This window comes from Fusarium mangiferae, assembly GCF_900044065.1.
Source record: "Fusarium mangiferae strain MRC7560 genome assembly, contig: FMAN_scaffold019, whole genome shotgun sequence".
Classification (NCBI taxonomy): Eukaryota; Fungi; Ascomycota; class Sordariomycetes; order Hypocreales; family Nectriaceae; genus Fusarium; species Fusarium mangiferae.
The window spans coordinates 558225-585050 of NW_024573939.1; the positions used below are offsets into that span (position 1 = coordinate 558225).

At 37.2% G+C, this 26826-nt stretch overlaps 6 protein-coding genes across 6 annotated transcripts; 1 reads left to right on the forward strand and 5 right to left on the reverse strand.

The window, feature by feature from the left end:
* Nucleotides 1–7170: 7170 nt before the first annotated feature.
* On the reverse strand, nucleotides 7171–8139 carry FMAN_15350 (uncharacterized protein; the record flags this gene model as incomplete). Its single annotated transcript, XM_041824946.1, has 2 exons — nucleotides 7171–7889; nucleotides 7947–8139. 2 exons carry the CDS (start codon nucleotides 8137–8139, stop codon nucleotides 7171–7173), a joined length of 912 nt encoding a protein of 303 aa, XP_041690375.1.
* Nucleotides 8140–13556: 5417 nt separating this feature from the next.
* On the reverse strand, nucleotides 13557–15318 carry FMAN_15351 (uncharacterized protein; the record flags this gene model as incomplete). Its single annotated transcript, XM_041824947.1, has 5 exons — nucleotides 13557–13805; nucleotides 13865–14443; nucleotides 14495–14944; nucleotides 14994–15000; nucleotides 15050–15318. 5 exons carry the CDS (start codon nucleotides 15316–15318, stop codon nucleotides 13557–13559), a joined length of 1554 nt encoding a protein of 517 aa, XP_041690376.1.
* Nucleotides 15319–16168: 850 nt separating this feature from the next.
* On the forward strand, nucleotides 16169–17496 carry FMAN_15352 (uncharacterized protein; the record flags this gene model as incomplete). Its single annotated transcript, XM_041824948.1, has 3 exons — nucleotides 16169–16240; nucleotides 16297–16638; nucleotides 16687–17496. 3 exons carry the CDS (start codon nucleotides 16169–16171, stop codon nucleotides 17494–17496), a joined length of 1224 nt encoding a protein of 407 aa, XP_041690377.1.
* Nucleotides 17497–17968: 472 nt separating this feature from the next.
* FMAN_15353 (uncharacterized protein) lies at nucleotides 17969–18692 on the reverse strand (the record flags this gene model as incomplete). Its single annotated transcript, XM_041824949.1, has 3 exons — nucleotides 17969–18067; nucleotides 18129–18445; nucleotides 18509–18692. 3 exons carry the CDS (start codon nucleotides 18690–18692, stop codon nucleotides 17969–17971), a joined length of 600 nt encoding a protein of 199 aa, XP_041690378.1.
* Nucleotides 18693–21518: 2826 nt separating this feature from the next.
* On the reverse strand, nucleotides 21519–22507 carry FMAN_16241 (uncharacterized protein; the record flags this gene model as incomplete). The annotated part of the gene is made up of 2 exons (XM_041824950.1): nucleotides 21519–22122; nucleotides 22176–22507. The coding sequence occupies 2 exons, from the start codon at nucleotides 22505–22507 to the stop codon at nucleotides 21519–21521; spliced, it is 936 nt and encodes a 311-aa protein (XP_041690379.1).
* A 1292-nt stretch (nucleotides 22508–23799) lies between these two features.
* On the reverse strand, nucleotides 23800–25431 carry FMAN_15354 (uncharacterized protein; the record flags this gene model as incomplete). Its single annotated transcript, XM_041824951.1, has 4 exons — nucleotides 23800–23862; nucleotides 23977–24697; nucleotides 24760–25067; nucleotides 25126–25431. 4 exons carry the CDS (start codon nucleotides 25429–25431, stop codon nucleotides 23800–23802), a joined length of 1398 nt encoding a protein of 465 aa, XP_041690380.1.
* Nucleotides 25432–26826: the final 1395 nt, after the last annotated feature.

The following is a 26826-nucleotide window of genomic DNA, read 5'->3' on the forward strand; positions in this document are numbered from 1 at the left end:
TAGAAGCTATATTTATTAAACTAAAAAGAACTATAAATCTAAAAGGAATATATTAATAAAATACTAAAGAAAGGCTATATTAGGATATTTAATTTATTATTAGCCTTAATAATATTCTTTATATTAAAAAAAAATAAAAAGGACTGGCCAGTAATTAACTACTAACTGCTAAATATATATACTATTAAGGACTAAACCTTACTTCTGCTTATTATAAAACTTAAGGATTAGTTATAAGGTAAATAGATCTTTATAGCTTTAGACCTAAAAGAAGTATATAACCTTATTTATATTAAAAAAGGAAATAAATAGAAAACGGCATTTAAAACTAAATTAAAACTCTATAAGTATATAATTATACCTTTTAGTCTTACTAATATACTTATAATATTTCAGCAGATAATTAATAATATACTTTAATAATACCTTAATATTTTTATTATATACTACCTAAATAATATCTTAATCTTCTTAAATAATAAAAAAAAGTATAAAAAATATATCTATAAAGTCTTAAAAGCATTATAGAATATTAAGTTATTAATTAAACTAAAAAAAAGCTTCTTTTATATTAAGAAAGTAGACTTTCTAGAATATATTATTATACTTAAAAAGATTTAAATAGAATAAAAGAAAATCTTAGTAGTAGTAAACTAAAAGATCCTAAAAAACATTAAGGAAATATAAGCCTTTTTAGGATTTACTAACTACTATTAAAAATTTATTAAGAATTTTAGTAAGATTGCTAACCTACTAATAGAATTAATAAAAAAGGACTAAATATTTATATAAAACGATAAAGTGCAGGAAGCCTTTAAATAGCTTAAGAAAGCTATTTTTAGTAAATCAGTCTTAATTATATTTAACCTAAAAAAAGAAATCAAACTAAAGATAGACTTATCTAACTATACTTTAGGAAGATAAATTAGTTAATAAAATAACATAAGAAAATTATATCTTATTACATTCTACTTATATAAGTTATATAATATAAAACTTTACTACCTAATTTATAATAAAGAGTTTTTAGTAATTATTAATTATTTTAAAGAATTTAGGTATTATCTTATAGAAAGCAAATATTAAGTTAAGGTATATATAGATTACTAAAATATCTTATATTTTATAACTACCTATAAACTTAATTAATAATAATTATACTATATAGAATATTTATATAAATTTAACTTTATAATTATCTATAGAAAGGGATTAAAAAATAGAAAAGTAAATACAATTAATTAATAATTAGATTATAATACTAGTACTATAAAAGCAAATAAATAAGTACTAGAAAAGAATAAGAAAAGAGAATATATCTTTACCTAATAAATATAAACCTTAAGGTAGATAAAAGCCAAAGCAACTAAAGAAATCCTAAAGGAACTAAAAGAGTTTATATAAAAATTCTATAAATATCCTATATATAGATATTAAAAAGTAATAAAAACGCTTAAGTAACTCTTATAATATAGATATAGAATATAATAAATAATAGTAAAAAAGGTTATTAAATAATATAACCTTTATATTAAAATAAAAGTATAATAATATAAGCCTTATAGAGAACTTTAATTACTGCTAGTAGTATAATAACTATAAGACTTAATTATAATAGACTTTATTATAAAGCTACTGCTATCTAAAGAACCCTTAATTAAAATCTTCTATAATAGTATTATAATTATTATAAACTGACTTACTAAATTTTTATATTACCTATCTTACAGAAAAGATATAAATGTAAAAGAACTTATATATATTATCTATAGATATATTATTAGTATCTATAAATTGCTAACTAAGATTCTCTCAGACAGAAAACTAACGCTTACATTAAGATTTTAAAATACACTTTTAGTGCTATTAGGCTTAAATTATAAGCTTATAATAGCATTTAAAGCCTAAATAGATAGATAAATAAAATAAATAAATTAAGTATTAAAATAGTACCTATAATATTATATTAACTATAAATAAGATAATTAAGTTAAAAAGCTACTATATATTTAGCTAGTATATAATACTGCCTATAATAAAAGTATAAAGCTTATACCAGTATATACCAATTTTAGATTTACACTAAAAGTCTATAAAGACCTATATAAGCCTAAAACAATTAACCTAATAGCAATAATTAAAAGTAATAATATAAAAAACCTATATAATAAACTTTAGATAGAACTTAAGTTTATTAGAAAATAAATATAAAAGTACTATAATCCTAAAAAGGTAAAGAGACCTACCTTTATAAAGAGAGATATAGTTTACCTATCTATAAAAAATATTACTACTAAATAACTAAATTACAAACTTAACTTTAAATATATTAAACTATATAAGATTATTAAAAAGGTCTTAAAAAATAACTATAAATTAGATCTATTACTAAAGGTTAGGATCTATCCTATCTTTTATATTTTACTACTTAAGTTAGCAGTAAATACAATTTATATTAAAATATATAATAAACCTATAGAAGTAGAAAGACTAAAAAGCTATAAAGTAAAAGTAATAAGAGAAATAAAGATAGTTAATAAAAAAATAGAATACCTTATTAAATAAAAGAACTACCTAGAAAGCAAAAATATATAAAAACCACTAAAATATCTTATTAATACCTAATAACTCCTAAAGAATTTTTATTAATAACACTAAAAGAAGCAAAAGGATTAAATAATAGAAAAGGATTAAAAATAGAAGACTAATCTACTATATTAACCGCACCACTAATATAAACATCTATAATAGCCTTAGCCTCCTAATACTTACTTTTATCTAATTTATTAATTAACTAAAAACTATACTTTAATATCTTTTAACTATAAATCTAAATCTCTTACTTTTAATAATAAAGTTATATTAAATGCAATAAACGCTTATTTAATTAACGCTATAAGTTAATTAACTTCTCCTTAATAGCCTCTTTAGCTATCTTAATTTTTTACTTAGCCTTTACTAAATAATTAGCTATAATAAACTATTAAGAAATAACACTTATATAAATATATAAGAAAACTTACCTTATAAAAGGGATACCTTATTACTATTATAGAAATACCTATAATAAATATACTTACTATAAATATTAAGATTAGACTTTATAAAGCACTAAAGTTTCTTTTAAGAATAATATATATAAAGTATAACTTTATAACCTTTAAAGTTAATTAGATTAGCCCTAGCAGTATAGTAATAGGCAGGCACTAAAGATATAATTAGATAATTACAGGACTAAATTATGTAAACTTATAAAAAAAGCTTAAATATTAAATTATATAGGTCTTAAGGATAAGACCTAATAGAAAAGGGAGATTATATTATAACCCTTACGGTTATATTATATATACCCTACTAATTTTATTTAATTATTAAAGTAATTACTAAAAACTAAAGATAAGGCATAATAATTAATTTATAATTACTCTATAATTATTTCTAATTACTAGTAATTACTAAAAGAACTAACCTAATTACTATAAGTATATATATATATTTACTTAACATTAAATAGAATTTAGCTTACTAGCTATTAATAAAGTATCTTTATATTAATAAGCCTAATATATATTACTTAATTATTAAGAGATATAATACTTTATAAGCTTAGCATTATGCCTTATATTATCTGCAAATATAAACCTAATATAGACTAATTTCCCTATTTAAAAACCCACCTATCACATATTAATACTACTTAAATAAGGCAGTAATTATATTATTAAGGTAAATAAACTTTATATAATTTTAACCTTTAAAATATAGGCCTATTATAAGGGCCTTATTATTTAAGCCTTTAAATAGAAAATTAAAAGCTTAATAACCTTATTTAACTAATAGTAAAAAAAAAAAAAAGAAACTATTAAATATATTTATAATATATAATATATTTTTAACCTTTTTCTTTAATTTTTAATAATATATTTCTATTAAGGCTTTTTTATTTTATTTAGTTTTAAATACTAATACCTAAAATATAAAAAAAAAAAAAATTTATAATTTCTATTACTTAAATATTAATAGTTTAATTACTGCTTATACTTTTTATTTATTAATTACTTTAAAGTTATTTTTAAGGATTTATTTAAATTTATTTAAATTTAAATTTACTTTTAAATATTTTATTTTTATAATTATTTATTATTATAAAAGATATATTTAAAATAGGTTTTTATTAATCTTTAATATATTTTTAAATTAAAGATAAACTATATAATACTCTTTTAATAGTAATATATAATTAATTTAAAAATAAGTAAAAGTATATTTTTATTTAAGTAAAAAATAAAAAAATATTTACTATTTTTTTAATAAAAGGTTTTAATAAAGTAGTTTTAATACTTTTTTAATATTTTATATTTAGGGTTCTTTATAATAATAATAATAAATATAATATTTTAATACTTAATAGCTTATAAAGAAAAAGAAAAAATTAATTAAATATTAAATAATATAAAATTTATAAAATTTATAAATATAATATAAAAATCTATTTAATAATAATTAAAATATTTAATAAAAAGTATAATAAGTAATTTTAATTAATTAAATAATTTTAAAACCTTAAAACCTTTAAAATAAAGTAAAATAGATTTCTTATAGTAAAATATAAATTAAATATAATTCTAACCTTAACGCCTTAATAAAAAGAATATAATTAAAATTATATTATAATAAAATAAAATACTAGTTTTATTTATATTTTAAAAACTAATTAAAAAAATAATAATAAAAGAATTATAAAAAAAAATAATAATAAAAAGAGGTAAAAAGACTAAAGTAATTAACTAATTAATATTATAATATATACAGTAAATATAATTATAATATAAAAGCTTATTAAGTAGTTTTTAAGTTATTTAAAGAGAACTTTAATAAGTAAAAAATAAGTTTTTATATATAAAATATCTAATTTTATTAATATAGTCTTTAATTAGAAATTAAAGTTATTTATATAAAATATACTATACTTTAATAAGTATTTTATTTTATTTTATATTATATCTTTCTTTTTATATTTTATTAGGAATTTAGTTATATAGTATTACTTAAAATTACTATTAATATATTCTTTATAAATAGTCTTTTTATAACTTATAGATCTCTTTTTTTCTTTAGTCTTTTATAATTACTTTAAAATATAACTTAAGCGTTTTATATTAAAGATAATATTAATAAAGTAATATTAAACATTACTAATAATAGCCTCTCTTAAAATCAAGCTGGCCAGAAGTATAGCACCTCTTAGCTAACTCTTTTAGGCTAACTAAAAGGTATACCGCTAAAGTCTAAGGTTACCTATCTTGCCCAACTGACATTTAAGTATTAGAGGTCTAAATTAGTTAAATAGATATTTTAGCAAGACGTTTTAGGCTATATACCTTCTTACAGTCAAGTTCGCGCTACTATTAATGCCCTTTTACAATAGTATAACAGGAAAACGCTTATAGTATATACTAGCTAGCCAGGATTGTAAAACAGTATCTATCTATTAAGATAAATATAGAAAGACGCCAGGAGGCATTAAGCTTTAATTATTATGCCCTAACTGCTATTAGTTAGTATTTTAATATTCAGGCTAGTAAGTATAGCTAGATTAAACCTGATAACCTAATTAGCGTTAATAAGGGCGGTATTATAGGAGGACTTGGTGACCCTCTGTTGTTTGGCTGGGCAGAAAACCATATTGTATTTAAGTGGCTTAAACAGGTCTATCTTCCTTAAATCTAACCAGAAGGTAAGTCTGACCCAAGACCCACTATATTAAATAGATATTAAAGCTATGTATTTATGCGTATCTGCCCGTTATGGTTCTTGCAAATTGAAAATATTGCTGACTCTAAATCCTGGATGAGTGAATGGATACGTGCTTCTTAAATAATGTATATTGTTATTACCTACTAGCTCATTATACTTATAACCTATAACCACTTAATAGCAGCGTATTTAATATGTCTAAAGTTTTATATTGTAAGGAACTCTAGAAATTAACAAGCTTAGCGGGTTCTATACTAGTAGATACGGTTAATATTATTTAGGTCTATATTAAAGCCAGGGAAGTGATAATAACAAAGATAAACATTTTCTTAGGCTGGAGAGTGAGCGGAAACTGCCTGGATTCTTGACGTAAAGCACTTACACATTTTGAGATCTAGCCAGACAAGATGGAAGTAACACACGCATCAGACGGACCCAGAGATGGGCAATCGACTCTGATAACATGTCAAAGACTAGCCGTCATAGCAGGGATGGCTGGTGGTACTATTCTCGAGCCAGACCAAGCAAGCGACTACAGAGACAGAAACTGTTGAGGATGCGATCGAGGTTGGAGGAGTGGAAGAGGATAATTAAGAGCACAAATTCGGAACCGGAAGAATTACTTATCGCACGCACTCGCGCAGGCTGCGCAGTTACAAGATCAAAATAATATCCAAGCACGCTCAACACTTACTGTTAATGTAGGAATTAATTCCTTTTTCGTATATTTAGTTACTCTTTGCAATATAGATAGAAGAAATGCAGTTTGTATGGGGAGTTTTATTCTTATTTCTTTTTTGCTTATCGGTAGAGGGATCTTGTGAGCAGAGGGGTATCGCATGGTATGCTCATCCTTGATGGATTTCCTTTGGTGGCAGCGCTAATGGCAACTGGCAGTCGTCCTGCATAGATTTCTCTGTGGGATTAAACGGATGAACGTTTGGTGGAGGATGAATTCATCAAGCCCAGGGCAGAGCACACAGTCAGCCAATAGCATGAAGCAATTTCTAGTTTACCAACTACTGTACTCTCATGGGGGCTCTAAATCCAACATTTGAGGTCTAGCATTTTACAACATCCCCGTGTTATTTATTTGAGGGGGACAAAACAAGCTATATAAACTGTCGTCATGTTAGACACGATTATTATGGCAAGAAGCTGGTTATACGATAATAATATTATCCTTGATTGCATAATTAACACGATACGCTATGAGATCCAGGTTTGCAAAAGGAACAAAGGAAAGGGACCCCAGCCTACACGTTCATACAAAGAAGACAACCCCAACATACCATCCTCGACTCTCCTAACTCCGCAGATAACAATCACTCAAAACTAGAAGTCTCGGCAATCCACAGAGATATCCGTTGCACCGTTGCTTCTCCCAGAAGACACCAGTAAATCGCCGCTACATCAGCCCTCTCTTTCTCGGTTAAGGTGCGCTTCAGCTGTGACATAAGCGAGGTCGGCACTCTCCCTGTTTCGTAGCTCTTGGAAGTCCTGAATCCTAGAGGGATACCAGACGTAAAAGATGGCCATAGTAATAGCCATGAGCAAAGAGTCGAAGATATACAAGGTCCACTCATTCTTTAATGGGTAAGCGTCGGAACCCAAGACGTACTCGATAATTCGGAAGAAGCATCGGATCAGGATGAGGGCTGAAGTGGCATACAACATCATCAACATCCTTTCCCATTCAAAGACATTTTCAGTGTTTGAGGTAACAACGGCCCTCCAACCTTTGCCATTCCTTCGATAACGGAGATGAAAAATGACTGCTGCAAAAACGAAGAGACCAAAGAAGAGGATTTGAATGACCAGACCACCGATAACAATATTTTCTCCCATCTTGGGGTCATCGCCAGCGGCCATCATTCCAGCTCCAGAACTTTGAACCAAGAAGGAGAAAACATCTCCCATAACAAATAGAGTCGTAAGCCACTTAACTCGGATGATAGAGTAGCTTTCCGCCTTGGGACCAAGACCGCGCATAATTCGTCCGAGCGTCATATAAATCGAGGCGGCAAAAAGAGAGGGGGGGATAAGTAGGAAGACAGACTGGATGATGTAAGGTCCGAGTTGATCAGTCGCCTTGTTAGCCATGGCTCTACCAATAAATCCAATAACTTCGACTATTGTAGAGTTTATTAGGATTTGCAGATTTAAAACGGTGTGTACTAGGAACTTACGGTAACCCCCAACCACAAAGGGAATGCAGAACCATAATCGGTTCTGAACCATCTTCCAGGTATGGACCATAGAGAGTACAAGGAACACGATGATGAAGATAACGGCAGCCGGTATCGAGGGTACATAGCTCCAAAGATAGAAGTCGCCTTTGTAAGGGAGAAGCTCTCTTCGTAGGATGAGGTTGTCGTTCATGGTGGATGATAGCGTGCCGAGTGAGTGGATTCAATTAAAGAGCCGAGACAAGGAGAAGGATTGGTTGTTTCTTAAAGAGTGGCTGATTTGACGTTGTAGTTACACAAGGGAATGTCGAGAAGATATAGATTGATTGAGTTGAAGTAAGTCGATGCAGCTACAATACCAGAATTGAGATAATATTTATAAATCTCTATGGGGGATAAGTGATTTACACCGCATTGGTGATAATCTAGACTTTTACCGTTTTGGTCAACGTTACGCGGGACCCCTAACTCAACAACAAGGTCATCATCTTAAGGCGAATGCCCCGCAGTGCACGGTTTCTTACAGTGGACACAGGAAGCCTGAGATCAGAACTCGCGTCCTGTTGAATTTTTTCTTGGGTGTACTCGTATTTGAAGAGGACCACCCATGGAAGCCAATCGTGCTCTGATCATTGACGCAATTTTATGGCGCATTGTTAGTGAAACACGGTTCGGAAACCGCGATTTGCATATTCGAGATTTGAATCTGAGCAGACAGAACTTTCTTACCGAGAATTTGCGTCACAACTTCTCTATAAACAATTGCTCTAATATCATGACGGGTGAAAGCTGTCTATTTGCAAAATATTGAATAGGAGCACTCAAAGATTGGTTGAAAATATCTGGCGACTTATGGAATTTGCCTGCACAACGGGATGCTAGTAAAGGATCTCACTATCGGGAATGAAACATGACGATCAGCACAGAATATTTCTAGATTAACCGCATGAAATTTTAATGAATAGCTGGCATTATTCTGGCCGAGAAAATCCCCACAGGGTGATTTCTAGGTCAAGACGAGCGGGTATCCAGTTTAGACCGGTCGCAAGCTTCAGTTCCAATTATTAACCCGTCGACTTCTTTAAGGCGAGGAAATTAATTGCCACTGTCGTGAAGACAAAGACCCAATTTTGATGACTTTAAGATTAGATGCAGCGGTCAACTTGACTTGCTAGCGAGGTCAAAACCAAGTGCTGCATTCAATCTAGCTGAACCTAGGGGATATGCTAGACACGAAAATGTGTCCCATTTAGATGATTGCTGAAAAGGTTTTCATCATTAGCGTATGCTTTGACGTCCAATAAGCAAAACCAGATTAATGTGGAAGGAAAGGAATGGTAAAAGGAAATAACGTACCCCGTGGTTTCGACCATCTGGTCTATGCATATCTTTCAGAGTTCAGGTGGAGAAATATTTAATTCGTCTTGTAATAGCGTCCACGGGAATATGACGAATGCGCGTGAATACTCGTAAGGTTTCTCAAAAAGGCTCTAGTGCTCATATTGTCTGACTCGTGCTGAACTACGCGTAAATACACCCAATTAGGAGCTACAAATGTGGATTTTGCCCCATGCTCCATACTTTCGTATCCCCCGTATTCTTGATTTTCTATACTCGCAATCTTTCTTTCCTTTTTCTCTTCTGTTAACTTACTTCCTCGTATTAACATTCTATTAAGACAATAATGCAGGTTAAAGGCATAAGAAAATCCAGGCAAGGCCATCGCAAGTCCCGTAATGGGTGCACAACATATAAGAAGCGCCACATCAAATGCGATAAAAAGGTCAGTATCCTCTTCATTATGAACTATCTTTGTATTTCTGACACTTTTACATATTAATGACCAGAATGCGCTAATTGCTCTATCTCTAAAAGAGAATGCCACTATATAGTGCCCAAAAAGCAAAAATTGGTATATCTCCATATAAAGCCGAACTTACACTTCTCTCCTCCTTTTAACTAGCTAGGATCTTTACAGATTTACTAACTTTATTAACCCCTAACTTATATAAAATTCAATCTAATAATCTCTTTACCTTTAGCTACTTAAACTTACTCTACTATATTTAAGAGTATCTAAAAGAGTAAATAATAGTAATAGATAAGCTTCTTCTGCTAGCTAATAGCTATTTAACTGCTTGATTCGTTGAACTCAAGAGGAACGAAACACACCACATCCCAGAAATACAAGATGTATAATAGTGTGATAGAGCTTACGAATGAAAATGTAGAGAGTGAGTGATGAGATTTCAGTGTTGATCTAGCTGAGATATAGCCAGCAATGAAGCTGCAAATGAATCTCCTTGTTACGAGGCAAGTGTCTATTGCAGGAGGCGAATGTATGTAGATTCCGCTGATTTCCACTTTTCGGCAATTAAGGCCGTCAACACAATGATCTTAGACGATCCCCACATCCTGAGGTGTTGGCATATTCCCAGGCATTTCAACTCTTCAGAAGTTTCAGGACCATTTGGCTCCGACGAAGTGTCCAACACCTCTCGATCAGAGAGCATCTCTTACCTCAAGACTATGTTCTCAAGCTGCGGCAGAAACGGCCTAGCGGGCATGACACAGTTCTTATATCTGATTTCTCCTTTGATTTCAACACGACTTTTGCGTAACCTCGGCTGCCAAAGTAACCTGTATGTGTGATATTGCTTTAAAATTCGATGAGAAGGTTATCGTGATATCTGGCGTCATGGTTGACGCCTCTTTTTGTTCGGGAAAGAAAAAAGAGAAAGTGAGAAATACTGTGTTATCCTCACCCTGCTTCGTTGGTCTTGGCTCATAGGGTATTTCACAACTAGCAGGTTTGTCCTGTAAGAATTGTGCTCCATTGGAATGACACAGTGGTTTCCCTCATTTCAGCACACGTACTATGCCCAATATCAGGCCTCCACTAGGGAAGACTCTAAGCATGATGTATAACCCCATTAAGCAGTTTAACGCCATTTATATACCTCGGCTAAGCTCGTCCGGAGTGGCAGAGAATTCATTTCTCTTCTTAGTGCATTCTAGTGGGATTATCGTCAATAAATTGGCTTATCGGAAAGGAAGGAAGTATGCAAACTCTATACATTTATATTTTTCGTTCTATTGCCATCCGCCCTTGGCTCGAATTGTGTTATAGTACTGCTGCTCTGTTGAACAAAATACTATCCTGTCATTGTGTGACATTCTATATCTGTATTTACTCTGCAATATGGCAAGCACTCAGCGAGCTGCTCCACGTCTTGAATGAGTCCTTGACAAACCGAATGCTGGAGAAATGAAAGAGAACATTAATAGAGTTTGATTTGCTAGGATATGTATTAGTAAGAATTGCATATAGAAAGATAACTTATAAACTGACTTATTTATTCTTAATAGCCTCACTTTACTAAAAGGATTAATATTAATAATAGCCTTTATATATTTATTATTAATATAAAATAATATATATAATAGATAAGTACTGTAAATTAATAAGTACTATACTTTTTTTATTTCTATATAACTTTTTATTTAATTAATTAACTCTTAACTATTAAAAATATTATAATATTTAAATAAGGTTAAAACTATTTTTATCTTTTAAACTCTTTAAAATAACTTAAAATTAAATACTTAATATATTACTAAAGTATATAATTTAATAAGTTTTATCTATAATATATATAATAAGTAAGTAAGATAAATAAATAAGTAAAATAAAAATCTTAACTTTTTTAAAATAAACTATAATAAAAATATAATAGACTATTTAATTAATTAGAATTAATAATTATATTTATTACTAAAAGCCTTAATTCCCTTTTAATAAGTTTTTATATTATATTTAGTTTTATTATATATATTATATTATTAAATATTTAGCCTTACTAACCTTTTTTAATTATTACTTCTTAATAATTAAGCTAATATCTATATACTTATATCTATTTAATTAATTAAATTTTAACCTTTTTATATAGTTAAGCTCTTTGTATTCTATAAGTATATCCTTTTTATTTTATATTATTAATTAATATAGTTAATAAGTAAGTAGGTTATTTAAGTAAGTAAGTTAAAAATTCCTTACCTTATAATATTTCTATTTAATTAAATAATTATTAATAACTTAATATATTACAGCCTTTAAATAAAGCTAAAATACTTCTTGGCCTTTAGGCCCTTTAAAATAACCTAAAATTAAGTTTATAATAGGCTATAACTAACTTTAAGGTGCCCTTTAGGACTTTATATTACTGCTATTATAGCATTTAGTTATAATATAATTCTATTCTAAAATTATAAAGACTATTTAATTTAAAGAAATAAATAATAGTTTAATTTATTCTTAATTTAAATTTATAAAGATTTTCTTTATAATTATATTTTATAAAAAAAATAGTTAATTCTTTACTTACTAACTATAATATATTACCTATTAATAAATACTAGGCTTATAAATTTATAAAGTAATAACTCAAGTTAATAATATACTTATTTTAAAGATATAACTATTAAAAAGCTAAATATAAAGATTTAAATATTATTTATAGTTAATTTTAATTTATATAAAATATAATTATAAAGTATAATATTTAATTAAATAATATTTAAATTTTTATAGTAATCTTTTTAATAGTTATATTTATAATAGTTATATTTATAAAAAGAATATATTTTAAGCTATAATTATTATTTAATAAAATTAATAATTTAGTACTTATTAATTAGTAATATATTATAATTAATAAGTAATTAATTTACTATCTCTTTAATATTATAATACTAAAAGGGAAATTCTTATAAATTTAAATTTAAAGTATATTTATTTATAAGCTATTTCTTTTAATTATATAATTTCTAACTATTAAAAATATAATTAATATAAGCCTAATAACCTTAAGATTAATGGTAAAGGGTCTAAAAGGAGATATTATTAAGAAATATAGCTTATTATATATCTAATTTTAAATCTACCTAATAGGCCTAAAGTATAAAAATAATATATACCTTATTAGTAGATTCTAATATATTATTTAACTAAGTATTAATTAGTTAAATAGTATTAATATAAGGTAAGGGATTTTTATCCTACTTACTTATCTGTCTTGCTTGCTTATTGTGTATATTATTATATTAAGAACCTTTATTATTATAGTTTAATCTACTTACTTATTAAGTATATTAGTTAAGCAGGTAATAATAAATAACGTTTCGTATAACTGCTATTAACGTAACCTGTATCTAACAAGAGGGAACTTGTTGGAATGAACCAAGAAGAGATATAACTATAATCTTATATTGTAGGAAGCATAAGTACTATTTTACTAACACTAAAAAGTAGCTGATTTACATCTAGGTTCAATGGAAAGTTCCTAGGGCCGACGCCATAGGATATACAAACTTTAAAACGATTAAGATCTATAATTAATTCTTGACCCAATCTCGCAGTACGCCCCGAGCATCTCGTATGCGACAGAACCGCACTACAAACTTCCTTCGCCCTCAGGGAACACACCGTCGTTGCCACCACTCTATCTAGATTAACTTCCCAAGTCCTCCAATATCCGAAAGCAGGACCGAGGAAGGCGAGCCTCTGCTCCGTATCATCTGGAACTCCCACGACGTCGATTAAGCAGCCTAGAGCGACGGATTAAATCGTTTGCGGAGCCGCTCGCCAAAGACGTAAAAGACGACGGGAATAGGAATCATAGCCACGCAGAGGAATCCCAGTAGGCTGTTTCCCCAACCCAGCCCCAGCGCGTTGTACATGTCCAATCCACCCAAGGGGAGGAGGGCCGCAGCAAGAGATCGAAGGACTGCGAGGGCCGCAGTGACAGATGCCGCATAGCGAGGGTACGTGTCTAGAAGGTAGTTTTGGACGCACATCTGGATTCATCGTTAGCACACTGCCAAGAATTGCCTAAAGAGGGGAACAGTTTCCTTACCATCACTCCCATCAGTCCGCAGCTGAAGATTGCGACGCCTAGCATAGGAACGATGAAGTGAATGGCATACTGCGTGGTCCACCCGTAGAGAAACAGGCCAATAGGTAAAACGACACCGCAGGGCAAAGCCAGCTTTGGGCTCAGTCTGACCTCGGGTTTATGCTCCAGCCCCTGTTTTGTGCGGTTCGTGACAAGCACATCCGACAGGGCACCGAAGACGACGACGCCAATCATCATGCCGATACCGGCCGGGAGAAAGGTGAGACCTGACTCGCCTTCATCGAAGCCATAGTTATCTTTGTAGACAAACGAGAATGTCGCGATCAGGAGATACAGAATGCCGTAGGCGACGGCCATGTACAGAGCCATGAGCCCGACAATGGGAGTAACAAATAGCAGCTTCAGGGGGCGCACAATGGCCAGCTTAAACTTGACACCAAGCCGCTCTCCTTTATCTTCTTTGGTTCGCAGCTTCGTGTTTCCGGTCTCTTTTCGAAGTCGGTCGGCTTTTCGTTCGAGGAGTACGGGGACGTAGGTCTCTTTGATGAAGAGGAACGAGCTAGGTATGAAGATGCCGCCCTGATTCGCTCAGTACTGGTAGGGTACGAAGAACGCTGAGTATGTACTCACCATGATGGTGACCAACCAGTAGACCCATCTCCACCCAGCGGCCTGGATAAGGTATCCTCCTGCCAAAGGGCCAATGCAGGGTCCAAGTAGAGGTCCTAGAGCCCACACTGACATAGCCTTACCTCGGCTCTCAATCGGCATAATGTCGGCGATGCTACCACTGCCAATTGTGATGGGAACTGAGCCAGCAAACCCCATCAGGAACCGAAACGCCATCATCATCGGCATGTTCTGGGACAGAGCTGTCCCAACAGTGAAGAGGACGAATAACACATTACCCCAGTTATAGAGTGGTGCGCGACCGTAGACCTCGCTAAGAGGTGCAACAATAAGTGGCCCAAAGGCGAAACCGAGAACGTAGACAGACACGACAAATGTTGCAACAAGAGGGGATGTTTCGTTGAACTCGACCATGATTCTAGGAATTCCGGGTGCAAACATTGATGAGCCCTAGAACGTCAGTATTGCGCCTGGGAGTACCCGGTACTGCCACGCTTACAAGAGGTCTGTGCCTTGTTCAGTACTTTGTCAGAAACATCACAGGCGTGGACTTACGTTACGAGTGTTAATATTGAGATCAGGATGATATTGAGCCACTTCTTGCTGTCCGGCCAGCCCATGGGGTTCTCTGGATCATCCGGGCCGTCCCAATCGACAATATCGCCATCTTGGGCAACGTTGCTGTTATCCTTCCGGGATAATTCGATGTCTTCAGTCGCTGGTGGCGTCGTCGCTTGAGGCATTGACGCTACAGTACCGTTTTCCAAATCCATACCTCGTAGCAGTGTATTTTGTGACGGACTTTGCGATGAAGCCCTCTCCATTGTTGAGATCCGGGGATGGTTCGGCCGTTAGAACAAAGACTGGGGAAGTTGAAACCGGCTTCCTGAGGGTGAGTTTTTGTTCTCAATGCGAACTGATCCCAAGAATACACCAGGAGTCGCACCGATTATCTAGTCCTCCCATTCCTTTCATCGTGACCTTCGTGGTCGGGTTGACGGCTAATATCCTGCCCGCCATACCACTGAATAGGTCAAGTTGTCATTACAAGAACCCTGGTCCGTGATGCGGCGTAGATCATAATGGATGCCCAGCGGGCTCTTTCTTAAGCCCGACTCCTAACTCCGGAAACGGCGAGCCAATCATTTTATCTAGCGGAGAGACACCTCGATCAGCACAAGCCACGTTTTCGGTTTCGTATTTGCACCTCGCATCATTGCCCAAAGGAGTTGGTGTTTTTTTGAGGGCATTGCTCTAGAGCTGCTGCACTTGGGACTATTTTCAGAAGCATACGATACCTACTCTGTACATTGAGAAATGAATCCAGATATCATTGACACAGACCCCCCTCCTGCTTTGCTTAGTTTTTGCCTGCTGCTTAGGGTTCTCTTCTCACTCCAGTCTCAGCCATAACCAGCTTCTAGAACTAGTGGATTGTGATTTTTAGACTCAAGCCAAAGTTTAAGCTTAACACATACGTAATCGCCGTACATCGAATCCTTAGCAAACGAACTCGAGTCAGGCATCGGCCACTAATAAAGGCCCGTTTTCGACGTGGGAGGCTTGTATTTAACTTGGTCTGCGCCCATCCCCACCCGTATTCTCATACGAACCCGAAGTCGCATTCTACTCAGGCGTCAGTCAGTCTCATCCCCTCCTCCCACCAAGAAAACAATGGTTGCCAAGCGAGTCGGCCATCGGAAGTCTCGAAAGGGATGTCTCCACTGCAAGGCCCGACGCGTCAAGGTAGCTGATCCCAAGCAGACAGCAACTGGTCAGATTGTGCTGATATCGTGAAATAGTGCGACGAGCTTAGCCCATGCAGTGCATGCGTTCGTCACAAGGTTCCCTGCAGCCTGACGCAAGGCAAGCTCGAGGCCGATACGGCGACAGGCCCAAGCAAGATTGAAGCTGTTCCCCCCAGGAGGAGCGTCAGGTCCGACTCACCAGCAACGCATTCCGGAATTCATCTCGCTATCCCCAAGAATTCAGCTCTCGTAAAGGGGAGCTACTACTCCCCAGAGTGGATGCAGAGCTTGAAGCTTCTTCACCACTATTCTACAACCGTGTATGCAACACTCGTCCGCGACCCATCCACTACCGAGCTATGGAAGTTGACGGTGCCACAAATTGCTTGTACCCATGTAAGCCACCAGATTAGAGTGCCGTGGTTGCCCCTGACATGATGGCAGGAGTTCTTCATGCATGGATTGCTTGCTGTTTCGGCATTACACTACGCTCATACTCACCCTGAACATCATCGAGAATTCGCCATTATATCTTCAGCCTACCAGAACCTTGCCCTACAGCATTTCTCATCTAACCTGGGAGATATCAACGAAGAAAACTGCGAGGCTTTCTTCCTTCTGGCCTCCTTCATCGTGATCGTGTCCATCTGCTCCGTTGCGAACCCGTACGATCCCGAGATAAATGTCACCTCACGCGACGTGGCTCAGGCCTTTTACCTGTCGCAGGGTGTCAGAAATATCCTAGCTTTCAAGCCGATTGAGAAGTGGAGGAAGGATGGTCCTCTGGCGCCTTTATTAGTACCACTGGAATCCTCTGCACCACGAAAGTCTCTCAACTTCCAACGGCGGATGGAGAAGATCGCAGAGCTCGCACGGACCCTGCCTCTCGGGATGGCGGTCATCAACGAACGCTCAGCAAGCCTTCTCGCCATAGAGGCTCTTCGAAGCGCTTACTTGGAAACTGCAGATGAGTGCTCGCCGTCGAGTGCGCGTCGAGTATGGCTGTGGGCGTTTTCTTTGCCGCCTCTATTTCTCGAGATGATTTGCAACGATCATCCCATTGCTTTGATTATTCTGGCGCATTTTGCTGCGCTGGCTAAGCCGTTTGAGCATCAGGACTGGATAACCCGGGGTTGGAGTTTGAGTGTTCTTGCATTAGTTGACCGTTTACTTGTCGATCCTTGGATAGAATGGATTCAGTGGGCACGACAATGTGTGGCTGGTGGAAAGAATGTGGATGACTTGGACCCTTAGAAGGAGAGGTTCTTTTACTTAGTAAAGAGTATAAATCAAGTCATTTGTTGTTCACCCTTCGGCTTCTCCACCCATCTAGAAGACGATTTCCCTTGAAGTAGCGAAAGCCGAGTGAGTATTCATGATTTACAATTCCAGCGCAGCCGCTTTAGCCGGACTGGCTACCGGAAATAGCTCTACTCGGATTGAGTCTAGAAAGCTTTGCAAGGCAAGCTAACCGTCGGACCCTGGGTACACGGCCGGCTCGAAGGCAATAGTCTCGTTTATCATGCTATGAGATGTTAGAGTGTTCGCCCGAATGAATTTTCTGTATTTGTCTAATGGTCTAGAACCTATGGCAACGTCGCCGCCTAGATGATCCCTTATACCGTGCTGCACTGATCTCCGGGATTGCCTATCAAGCATCAGTATGAAGCTCCTCCGGTCAATAGCATTCTCGTGAACCGACGAATTGAGGGCCTCCCACGCGAGCTCATAGCAACTTCACAAGGGTGCTTCTGACCTGCCCAAGTCTCTTATAGGCCGCCAGCGCCTCAGCAGCCTTGGGTTCCTTATAAGCATTCTCAACCTCCTTTACAAAACCGCTGGTTAGCATACTCCTTTTTGAAATGACTCACATCTGTCATAAATACCTCAAGGCTATCCCAACCTATAAGAGCGAGTCCATTGAATACATCATCCCGTAGAAGCACGCCACCGCGAGTTTCCTTGCCGAGGATAGTAACCAGCTCGGCCCATGCTTTGCGGGCCTCCTCCCTCTGGCTCTCGCTGGGCAGCGTGATGCTGGTCAGCTGCAGGAAAGGCTTAGGGGACGGATCGGCAGAGAATTCGGAGAACTTAAATCTCCCAAATGTTGGTTCGGGGGCGCCTGAGCTCTCAAGGCGAGCTTTGTGCGCCTGTGCCCAGGGGGACTTGGTGAACGTCTCTTCGTCCTCGACGTTGGCAAAAGCTAATGCGTTTGCGTTAGTACTCAAACATATCCAGGACACTCCTTGAGAAAAGCAGAAAGTACCGAGAAACTGGATGATTTTGAATTCGTCGACTCTTTGGCCATCCTCGGCGACAACCTGACCAGCGGTGGCATGAAGAAGACCGGACTGGGCTTGGAGTTCCCCGAGAAGCGTAGGCCAAGCAGCAAGGAAGTGGTCCTTGCGGTTGGCGGGAATCTCAGGCCGGATGGTGGAAAGAATAGGCATTTTGGAAATTTGAATTGGTGCAAACTTTGATGAGACGATCAAGTTGTAGTGAGTCGGTGCGGGCTGTGGTGATTTGAGTCTCCAATATTCCAACATTGATAGTCTTATATATGATGAGATCTTGGCGAGAAGCGGCCACCTTCAGGCCGGCTCCAGTGCTTCTGTATCATGTTCGGGCTCCCTGGAGAATCCGAGGCCGAATTAACCATACACGGGTATTGCAAGACCACGCGGTATCACGGCTAAGTTCCAATGAACCAGCTGCATGGTGGATATCCAACAGCCTCGCCAAGGCTTCTGCCCTGGATCTTGCATGAGGGGGCCCGATGCAGGGTAAGGCATGTGTGGTAGTATCACCGGTACAGAGTTAAGAGCATTTATATCACAGGTCATGAAGGCTTTTAGTTCTAGAGTTGGCAAAGTATAAATACTTTTTACATAATTTATATTGAGACAAGGGCTGGCTACAACGGAGTCAACGAGCCATCGTCATTTCAACTGACTATCAGTTACCAACAAAATGCGTGTCGTCGGAGGGCTAAAATCCCGACATGACCTTCATTAGTGCCCTTTGCACAGCAATACTGAGCCATCGTTTCATTGCGTCGATTGTTGGGCGGAAGACCAACTAACCAAACTTCGGTTTCGTATTTCGGCTTCGTATACCGAGAACCGGTTGTGGCTATGCTTAGCGGATTGAGACACCTAGCTTTCCGGCGAGGGACTAAACATCATCGAGTTTCTGTGTGTACTGGGTAGTGAACATGCTTCCTCAGCACATTACTAATGGCAACGGACTGCCGGGAGCTTTTATCGCTGGCTTCGATTGCTGTGCAATTAACGTCCCAATTGCTTCGTCATCTGAATCAAGACTCGCCGATCATGTTTCACAACGTGGCAGGTATGCGGGACATGACGTGGCAGATCAACCTTCTCATCAGTTGGGAATCGTTCTTCACACGTTAAGGGAATTCCGTCGCATTCAGCATTCCCTGCCACGTAATGATTGCGGCAGGTTACGATATATGGAAGTTTTGGACCGCCTCTGTGGACCCCATCGAAAGACTATTCAACACATCATTAGCAAAGAAAACCACCACAATGGCTGTCATGTCTCTAATTACCGATTTCCTGGACTCAAAAGCCTCACGTATTCCCGCCACAATTGCATTTCTCGTAAGTTCAGCTCAGTTTCCACAGAGGGAAAGCCGCTAGTTCCAAATGTCGCTCTAGCCAGGTCGGAAAACTAACCAATGGGTCAGTTGATTCTTTACAGAACATGGATCCTTGTCTACCGAATCCTCTTTCACCCCCTTCGCCAGTATCCCGGCCCATGGATTTATGCAACCTCTAGACTTTCGCACTTATTCCATGCTAATACAGGAAGTGTCCATCACATGCAAATGCGTCTTCGGGAGCGGTATGCCTTAAATAAGAGAGAGGTTCTTTAGCCTTTCTTGTATAGGCCAAGAAGTTGCCTAGACAGGAAGTACGTATCGTTATGCCGTCTAACCCTTATTATGAACGCTAAGTCATCTGTGCTAATTACCTATTAGCCTTATATACTATAAACTGCATCTTATTCTTTCCTCTTTTCTATTAATTAAGTTATTTAGGCTAGCTAAGAAATTAAAATCAAAAATACTCTTATTAAGGTAATGTAGTTAATAAGTGAGTGGGTTATTTAAGTAAGCGGTTCAGTTTAACCTATACCTTAGAATCTAGTTTTTAAAAGCTTATAAAAAGCTATACTTAAGCTTAAAATAGCTATAATCTTAATAGCTTATATATAAGTTTAAAAATAGGCTATATTAATTTTTTTAGATTTTTTAAAGAAATGTATATAGCTATAAGCTTTAAAACCTATTTATACTGTATTTTATACTATATAATTAAGCTTTACTATTTAAAGAAGGTTTTTTGAAAATCTAAAAGAATTATATTATATAGTTTATTTTATACTATTTTTAAGAAAAATATTATTAAATATTTAGCTATTTTATTTTAGGTAGTTAGGTCTTATAGGGTAGGCTATTTTTAGGTATACCGTGCGCTAACCTACTTACTTAAATAACCCACTTGCTTATTAACTATATTAAGTTATATTTAAGTAACTAAAAGCTTTAATAGCTAAGAGAATATAAGCTAATTAAGTTTATAAAATTAATATATAATAATTTTAAATATAATAATTATTTATATATAAATATAATCTCTTATAGAATATTTCTCCTTTTATCCTTTATTCTTACTTTAACTGCCTTATACTTATAATATTTAACAATAAGAGTTTTAAATAAGTATTTTAAAATTTAAGTTTAGGACTTTAATCCTTAACTTTAATCTTAAAATTAAAGGAGAATCCTTAATTCTTTTAATAAAAGGTCCTGGAGATATTTAGCCTTATTAGTTTTATTCTATATATAAGGGTTATTAAAGAAGTAACCCTTATAACCTTTACAATCATCCAAGACAGGAACCTTAAAGAAGTGGTCATTCTAGAGTTGCAGGTGAGATGATTACAGATGATCTTACTATCAACAGTAAGGTTCCAGTAGAAAGTACTAAAAGGGAATTTCCTCTAGTTATAGGCAGCTGTACTGGCGACCTTAGCGACAGCTTAAAACTCATTAATTAAGGAGATTCTGTATCTCTTTTGTGAGGTTAAGTAACAGGAGAAACAAGATTCTCCGATTCTCGTAAAAGCTCTTAACAAACGCAGTAGTCAATTCTGTTTGGCAGCTGGTGGCTAAAACCTAAGATACCATTGCCCTTCCTGGAGGAACAAGCACTCCTTGGACTGTAAAGAATGATTGGGCCTTCACTCTAGGCATCAGAACGACTAGATTTGATAGCTGTCAAACGTCGCCCAAGCCACTCTTCATATGTGGTGGCCTTTCTTCCCAACAACCACTCCAAAACGTTAGGCGACGAGTTTAAACCGTATCTATCGTACCATAGAACGAGTCTCTCGGCAACGTCCAGGTTCTTCCCGTTATAGTTCTTACCAAGCGCGGCTGTGATGAAGTTCTTGGTAGCCTCCGCGTGGGACAACTTTATGATATTGATGCGTTTCCCAAGGGCCATTTCGGTCGGTGGTATGAGGTCTTTATAGGGGATTGGGTATGTTGAGCTGAGAGGATACTCGGAGTGATAGTGTTTCTCGCGTTCCTGGAAAACCTTGAGTGTGGCTTCTGCCAGATCCTCGAGGAAGATATTCGAGTTGGGAATATTAATATTGTATGGAAGACTGAGAACAGGCTCGTCCTCATCTATCCACTTGCTGATAGGGAATAAGTTCTCCGCCAGAAAATTGCAAGGTTGTAAGACCGTATAGTTCAGCGGACTCTCAAATAAATACTCCTCGATGTATCGCTTATTATCATGATTTATAGCTTTGCGCAGCCCTGGCTTCAGAACTGACGATAATCTACAATTTCTCAGCGATTTTATACAGATGAATCTGGATCAATGAAGACTTACATAAAGTGTTTGAAATTACCTTCTTCTTGTTCGGCGATAGCGGCATCGATAGCAATATATCCATTTTGGATTTCTTGGTTATGCAGGCTAGGACCTACGTAGTAGACGGCAGTAACACCCCGAAAAGCCTCGCGCACGGCTTTAGGATCATTCTGATCTGCGCGAATGACATCCGTTTCTGGGAGTAGCGAGCGTAGTGTCTGCTGGGAAGCTTCGCTACGGACGATGAGGCGCAGATTCTTGTAGTGTTTCGCCAACAGAGGTAGGAGCGGACGAGTCTGCTTGCCGCCGGCAGCAAACACCAAAATGAGGTCCTCATTTATGGAGGGCATGATTTGTGCGTTCGATTGGAGCAAATCAAGGATGAGCCTCTGCTAGCATCGTTGTGGTCAGTCTTAGGGATGGAACAACAATCGCGTACAAGTCGTATTTATAGAAGATTTTGGACTTCGAGATGACAAATCGGCATATTGTGCTTATACACCTGGCTTTTGCGACATTTTTCAACTCACGCCAATCACGCCCATCAGGCCTCAAGGTCTTTCACCATTACCGTCAATATTGTCGTGCTCTCGGAAAACGATGGCACTATCGCAAAATTAAGCTTAGAACGGTAAGGTGGTGGGCCCACATTGGGTAGTCCATGTTCTGTTTTATATGGAATTATCCCTACTCAAATGTAAAAGTCGCAAACGGTTAGTAAACTTTAAGATAGTAATAATAAGACTGGTAATTATAAAGATATCAAAAAGGGCTAGATATATACTTATATTGCTATATATAATAGTAACTTGACTATTATATATATTTAATATTAGCCTAAGGACTAGCCTGCTAATAGTAATCTTATTAGTAATTATTACTACAATTAAAAGAATATTATTATCTTTATTAACGTTTACTAATCTATTAAGATTAGCCTCTATATTATTACTGCCTTAAGTTATAGTAACTATAAGAAGATAAAAAGCTTCTAATAAGATAGTAATAATATTATAAATAAATACTTTACTAGCTTTAGTAAGAACTATAAGCTGCAGTTTTAAACTAGGCCTAGCTGTATTTACTAGATCTACGACTAGGCTGCTATAGCTCTTGCTGCCTGCACTGGTCTAACTAATGGCCTTAATAGAAATCCCGCTAAGGAGTCTTAGGGCAGTGCTAACCTTCCCTTCATCGATGCCGACTTTGGCGACAGCCTCCATAAGGTCTGGTCCTAGAAAGGCGTCAGAATAAGAGTGGAAATCGCTCACATTGTTGTCTTCTTACTGGGTCCACTGTCTTCTGGTGCTGTATCAATTCCAAGATAGATTAGACGTCTTATTATTGCAACGTGTCTGAGCGGCTCGCTCATCATGCACGTCAACATAGTGTTAAGCTTGCTTATATGGACTATGTGACGTTTTATGGACAGCAAGATGATATCGTTCATATTCTTCTTTCCACTATCAATGCAGTCTTATTTTCATATTTCACAATGATGCCCACATCTTGCTTGCCATCAACTCCAGAATAAAAATGTTTCTCACAAGAACGGAAAAGAACAATGAAACATGGATTGGAAGTCGAAATATTCGAACTGCCAAATGATTCATTGTAGACCAACAACCTACGACACAGAGCATTACAGCTCGAACTCGAAAGCGTATGCCTGAGTGACCTCATCGGGAGTGATCCAAAAGTTAATCTTGATGAAAGACGTTAGTGAATTATTGAGAAGGAAGGGAATGATAACTAGAAAGAGCAAAGTCGCAAGATTCGAATCTCTAATGGTTAGGGCATGTTTTGTTTCGGTACTGACCTGATCATTTCTGATAGTATGCTTAAATGTACCCAAGTCAACCGGGCCCTGGATGCTGGTCTCTCTGTTAGGACCATCAAATCGCTTGGTCCTGACCCTCACTGTCTTGCCTGTAATCTTGACGCTATGAAGACCCTTAATGACTAGATTGTACGTCTTTTTGCCGGCGACAGGTCGAACAGAAGCGAGGACTCTGACTGTTCCAGCGGTACCGCCCCTGGTGGCGTAGACCTCGAAGAACTCGTCATCTGATGGGGACGTCGCAACGCGTTGTCCTCTCATCTCTTTGTAATAGTAAGAATAAACATGCCATTCGCCTGTCGGCGAGTAATCGTCATCGTTCTTGATGAGAAGGTTGGCCATGAGGTCCTGAAGCTTAGGACCGGAGCCCCAGTTGGCACGTAGTCCCTGGGCGTTATGACGCTCAAGCTGAGAGATGTAAAAGACAGCGCCCGCTGGGCTCTGCTCATCGTTGCCTACCCAGGCGTACTCGTTGATATTCAGAGGCTTCTCGGGAAGTCCATATCTCTTGCGGAGAACCTCAAACTGCTCCTTCGACTCACGGAGATTACGCTCAGGGTTGAGAAGGTGCCACGAGTAGACATCAGGAACTGTCTTGGTTCGTGCAATGTACTTGAGATAATTGTTCCACCAGGTGTTGTCGAGAGAAGGAGGAGTCGTCGTGGATGGTCCGGTAATTGGAACGTCGGGCAATTCCTTTCTTTATGTCACATGCGCTTAGCAACAGCCTCGAGACTTGCGTCATGATTGAAAGTATCTCACCTAATCGTTTCGTATGCGCGCTTCCACATGGCTAGATACTGCGGCTGTGGGGCTTTCCAGAAGAGGTCTAGATCCGGCTCGTTCCATATGTCAATATCTAGTCCCGGTGTCATACCATTGAGCTTGATATCGGCAATAACCTGGCCGAGGAACTTGTCGAAGTCCTTCCATTTCCCATCATCTCCGGGATACCTAAATCCATTTGATTGCAGGCTATCTGCGCCCCAAAGATCGTGGACCAAGAGCGTGAATCTGGCCTTGTAACGTCGGGTGGTTCGATAGTTGGATAAAGTGGATTTCCAACGACCCTTTTTAGATTGTTCATCAGCTTGCGTTGTAGTGATTCAACCAATCAGTGAAACAAACCTCGTACTGGTTGGCAACCCAGCCAAGAGAATTACTCATTTGAGCGCCGCCAGCACGGCAATAGTTAAATCCAATGTCTTTTATAAATCTTTGTGGAATGTCCGAGTTGGCAGATCCATCTGGGTTGGATGGGAAACCGTAGATGAAGCCCGAGGCCAAATTTTGAGGCTTTCCAGAGGGCTCGCTCAGGCTGACAGTGGCAGTACCAGCAGCATCCCGCTTATCGAGATCTACAGCGATGGCTCTGGTAGGAGGCACCAAAGCACCTAGGACAAATCCCAGGTTTATGTATTGAACAAACTTCATATCGGGTAGCTCTGGGCTGAAGTACTGCGGGTGAGTTGGAAAGATGAGTTGTTATTTGTTGTTGGCGGCTCATCCCCACGACTTATATGCTACTCGACGTGTCAATGAGCCCCTATTGCTTCCCCACACGAGGGAAGTTTTACCCCGGACTTAGAACCCCAGATTCCTGAATCGCTGAATCGAATGTTCGCGCGCTACCTGCAACTCTATTCCGTGAATCGAACCGTTCGGAGGGTGGGGTATACCGGTTTAGCCGGCTTGGCTAGCCCACCATTGACGAGGCTTGCTGAGGATAACCCCACCGGAGGGGCTGTCAGTTGATGTTCCCCCGGCGGGGTGACCCCCGGGCTGTTAGCTGATATTTCCCCGGTGGGGAGACAAGTGACCCCCGAGCCGCTGTCGGCTGACACCTCGACTGAGGAGAACATGGAGTCGTCTCTTGTTTGCACAGTTAGCACGACATATACGATGGTAGATTGGCATGGAAACAAACGTGACTAGACGCAATACTAATATCGATAGCCTAAACTTGAAGACAAACTTGGCTTACCTCGTTGAAGCCTGAGTCTGCTCTGTTTTCTTGGACTCCAATTGGGCATTGTCCTTACGAGAAGGTTAGTCGTACCCGAGCACTACCATTGTTGTTTTTTGTACGGAAAGGTTTGTTCACTGAGCCAGGGCGCCTGCTCGGTGGAAAATTCCCATCGGAGCACTAGATGTTTTTGGTGCTCGTATTAGTAAACTCTGGTTATTCGCACCTTGCATGATTTGGGTTAGCTGGATTTATTCCGCTCAAGGCGGAAGAACCAAGAATTGTCCCGAGACAGATATTCCGACCCTCTCCACTTCCTGATCCCATCTTTATTCCACCAATTCATCGTGAATTGAATATCGTTTCTGGTGACACTCAAAACAAATGTATTATGGTGACTGCTGCCGACCAACCGCAGCTTAACTGCCATTTTTGCCTTAGGACTGGGTTCTGGGGATGAATGTGAGACTTTGGGCGACCAAGCTCGCCGCCTTGTTGTGTTTCGGGAAGTAGCAGCGGGATATGGGCCGCCTGTGAAGGTGACGGCATAGGATGGTAGTCTCCGTGGTGATCTTGAACCTGTGGGGGGGCAGGTTGATGTTGTAGGGATGGGAGGCGGGCGGGTTGCGGAGGCGGCGGCATAATATGGTCCTTGCCTCTTTGTTCCTCCTGAGCTTCTGGCAGAAACAAGGCCGCAGGCTGGTGGTGTGGAGGCGGTAGATACAGTGACTTCTGCTACAGGCGTCTCTCAGGCTGGAAGTAACCAGCCATCCCTTCTTCAATCGAGGGTTCCCGTTTCGAATCAACACGAAAGATTTGCCCTTCGTAATTTTTAGGCAAATCACCATGATACTTCTTCATAG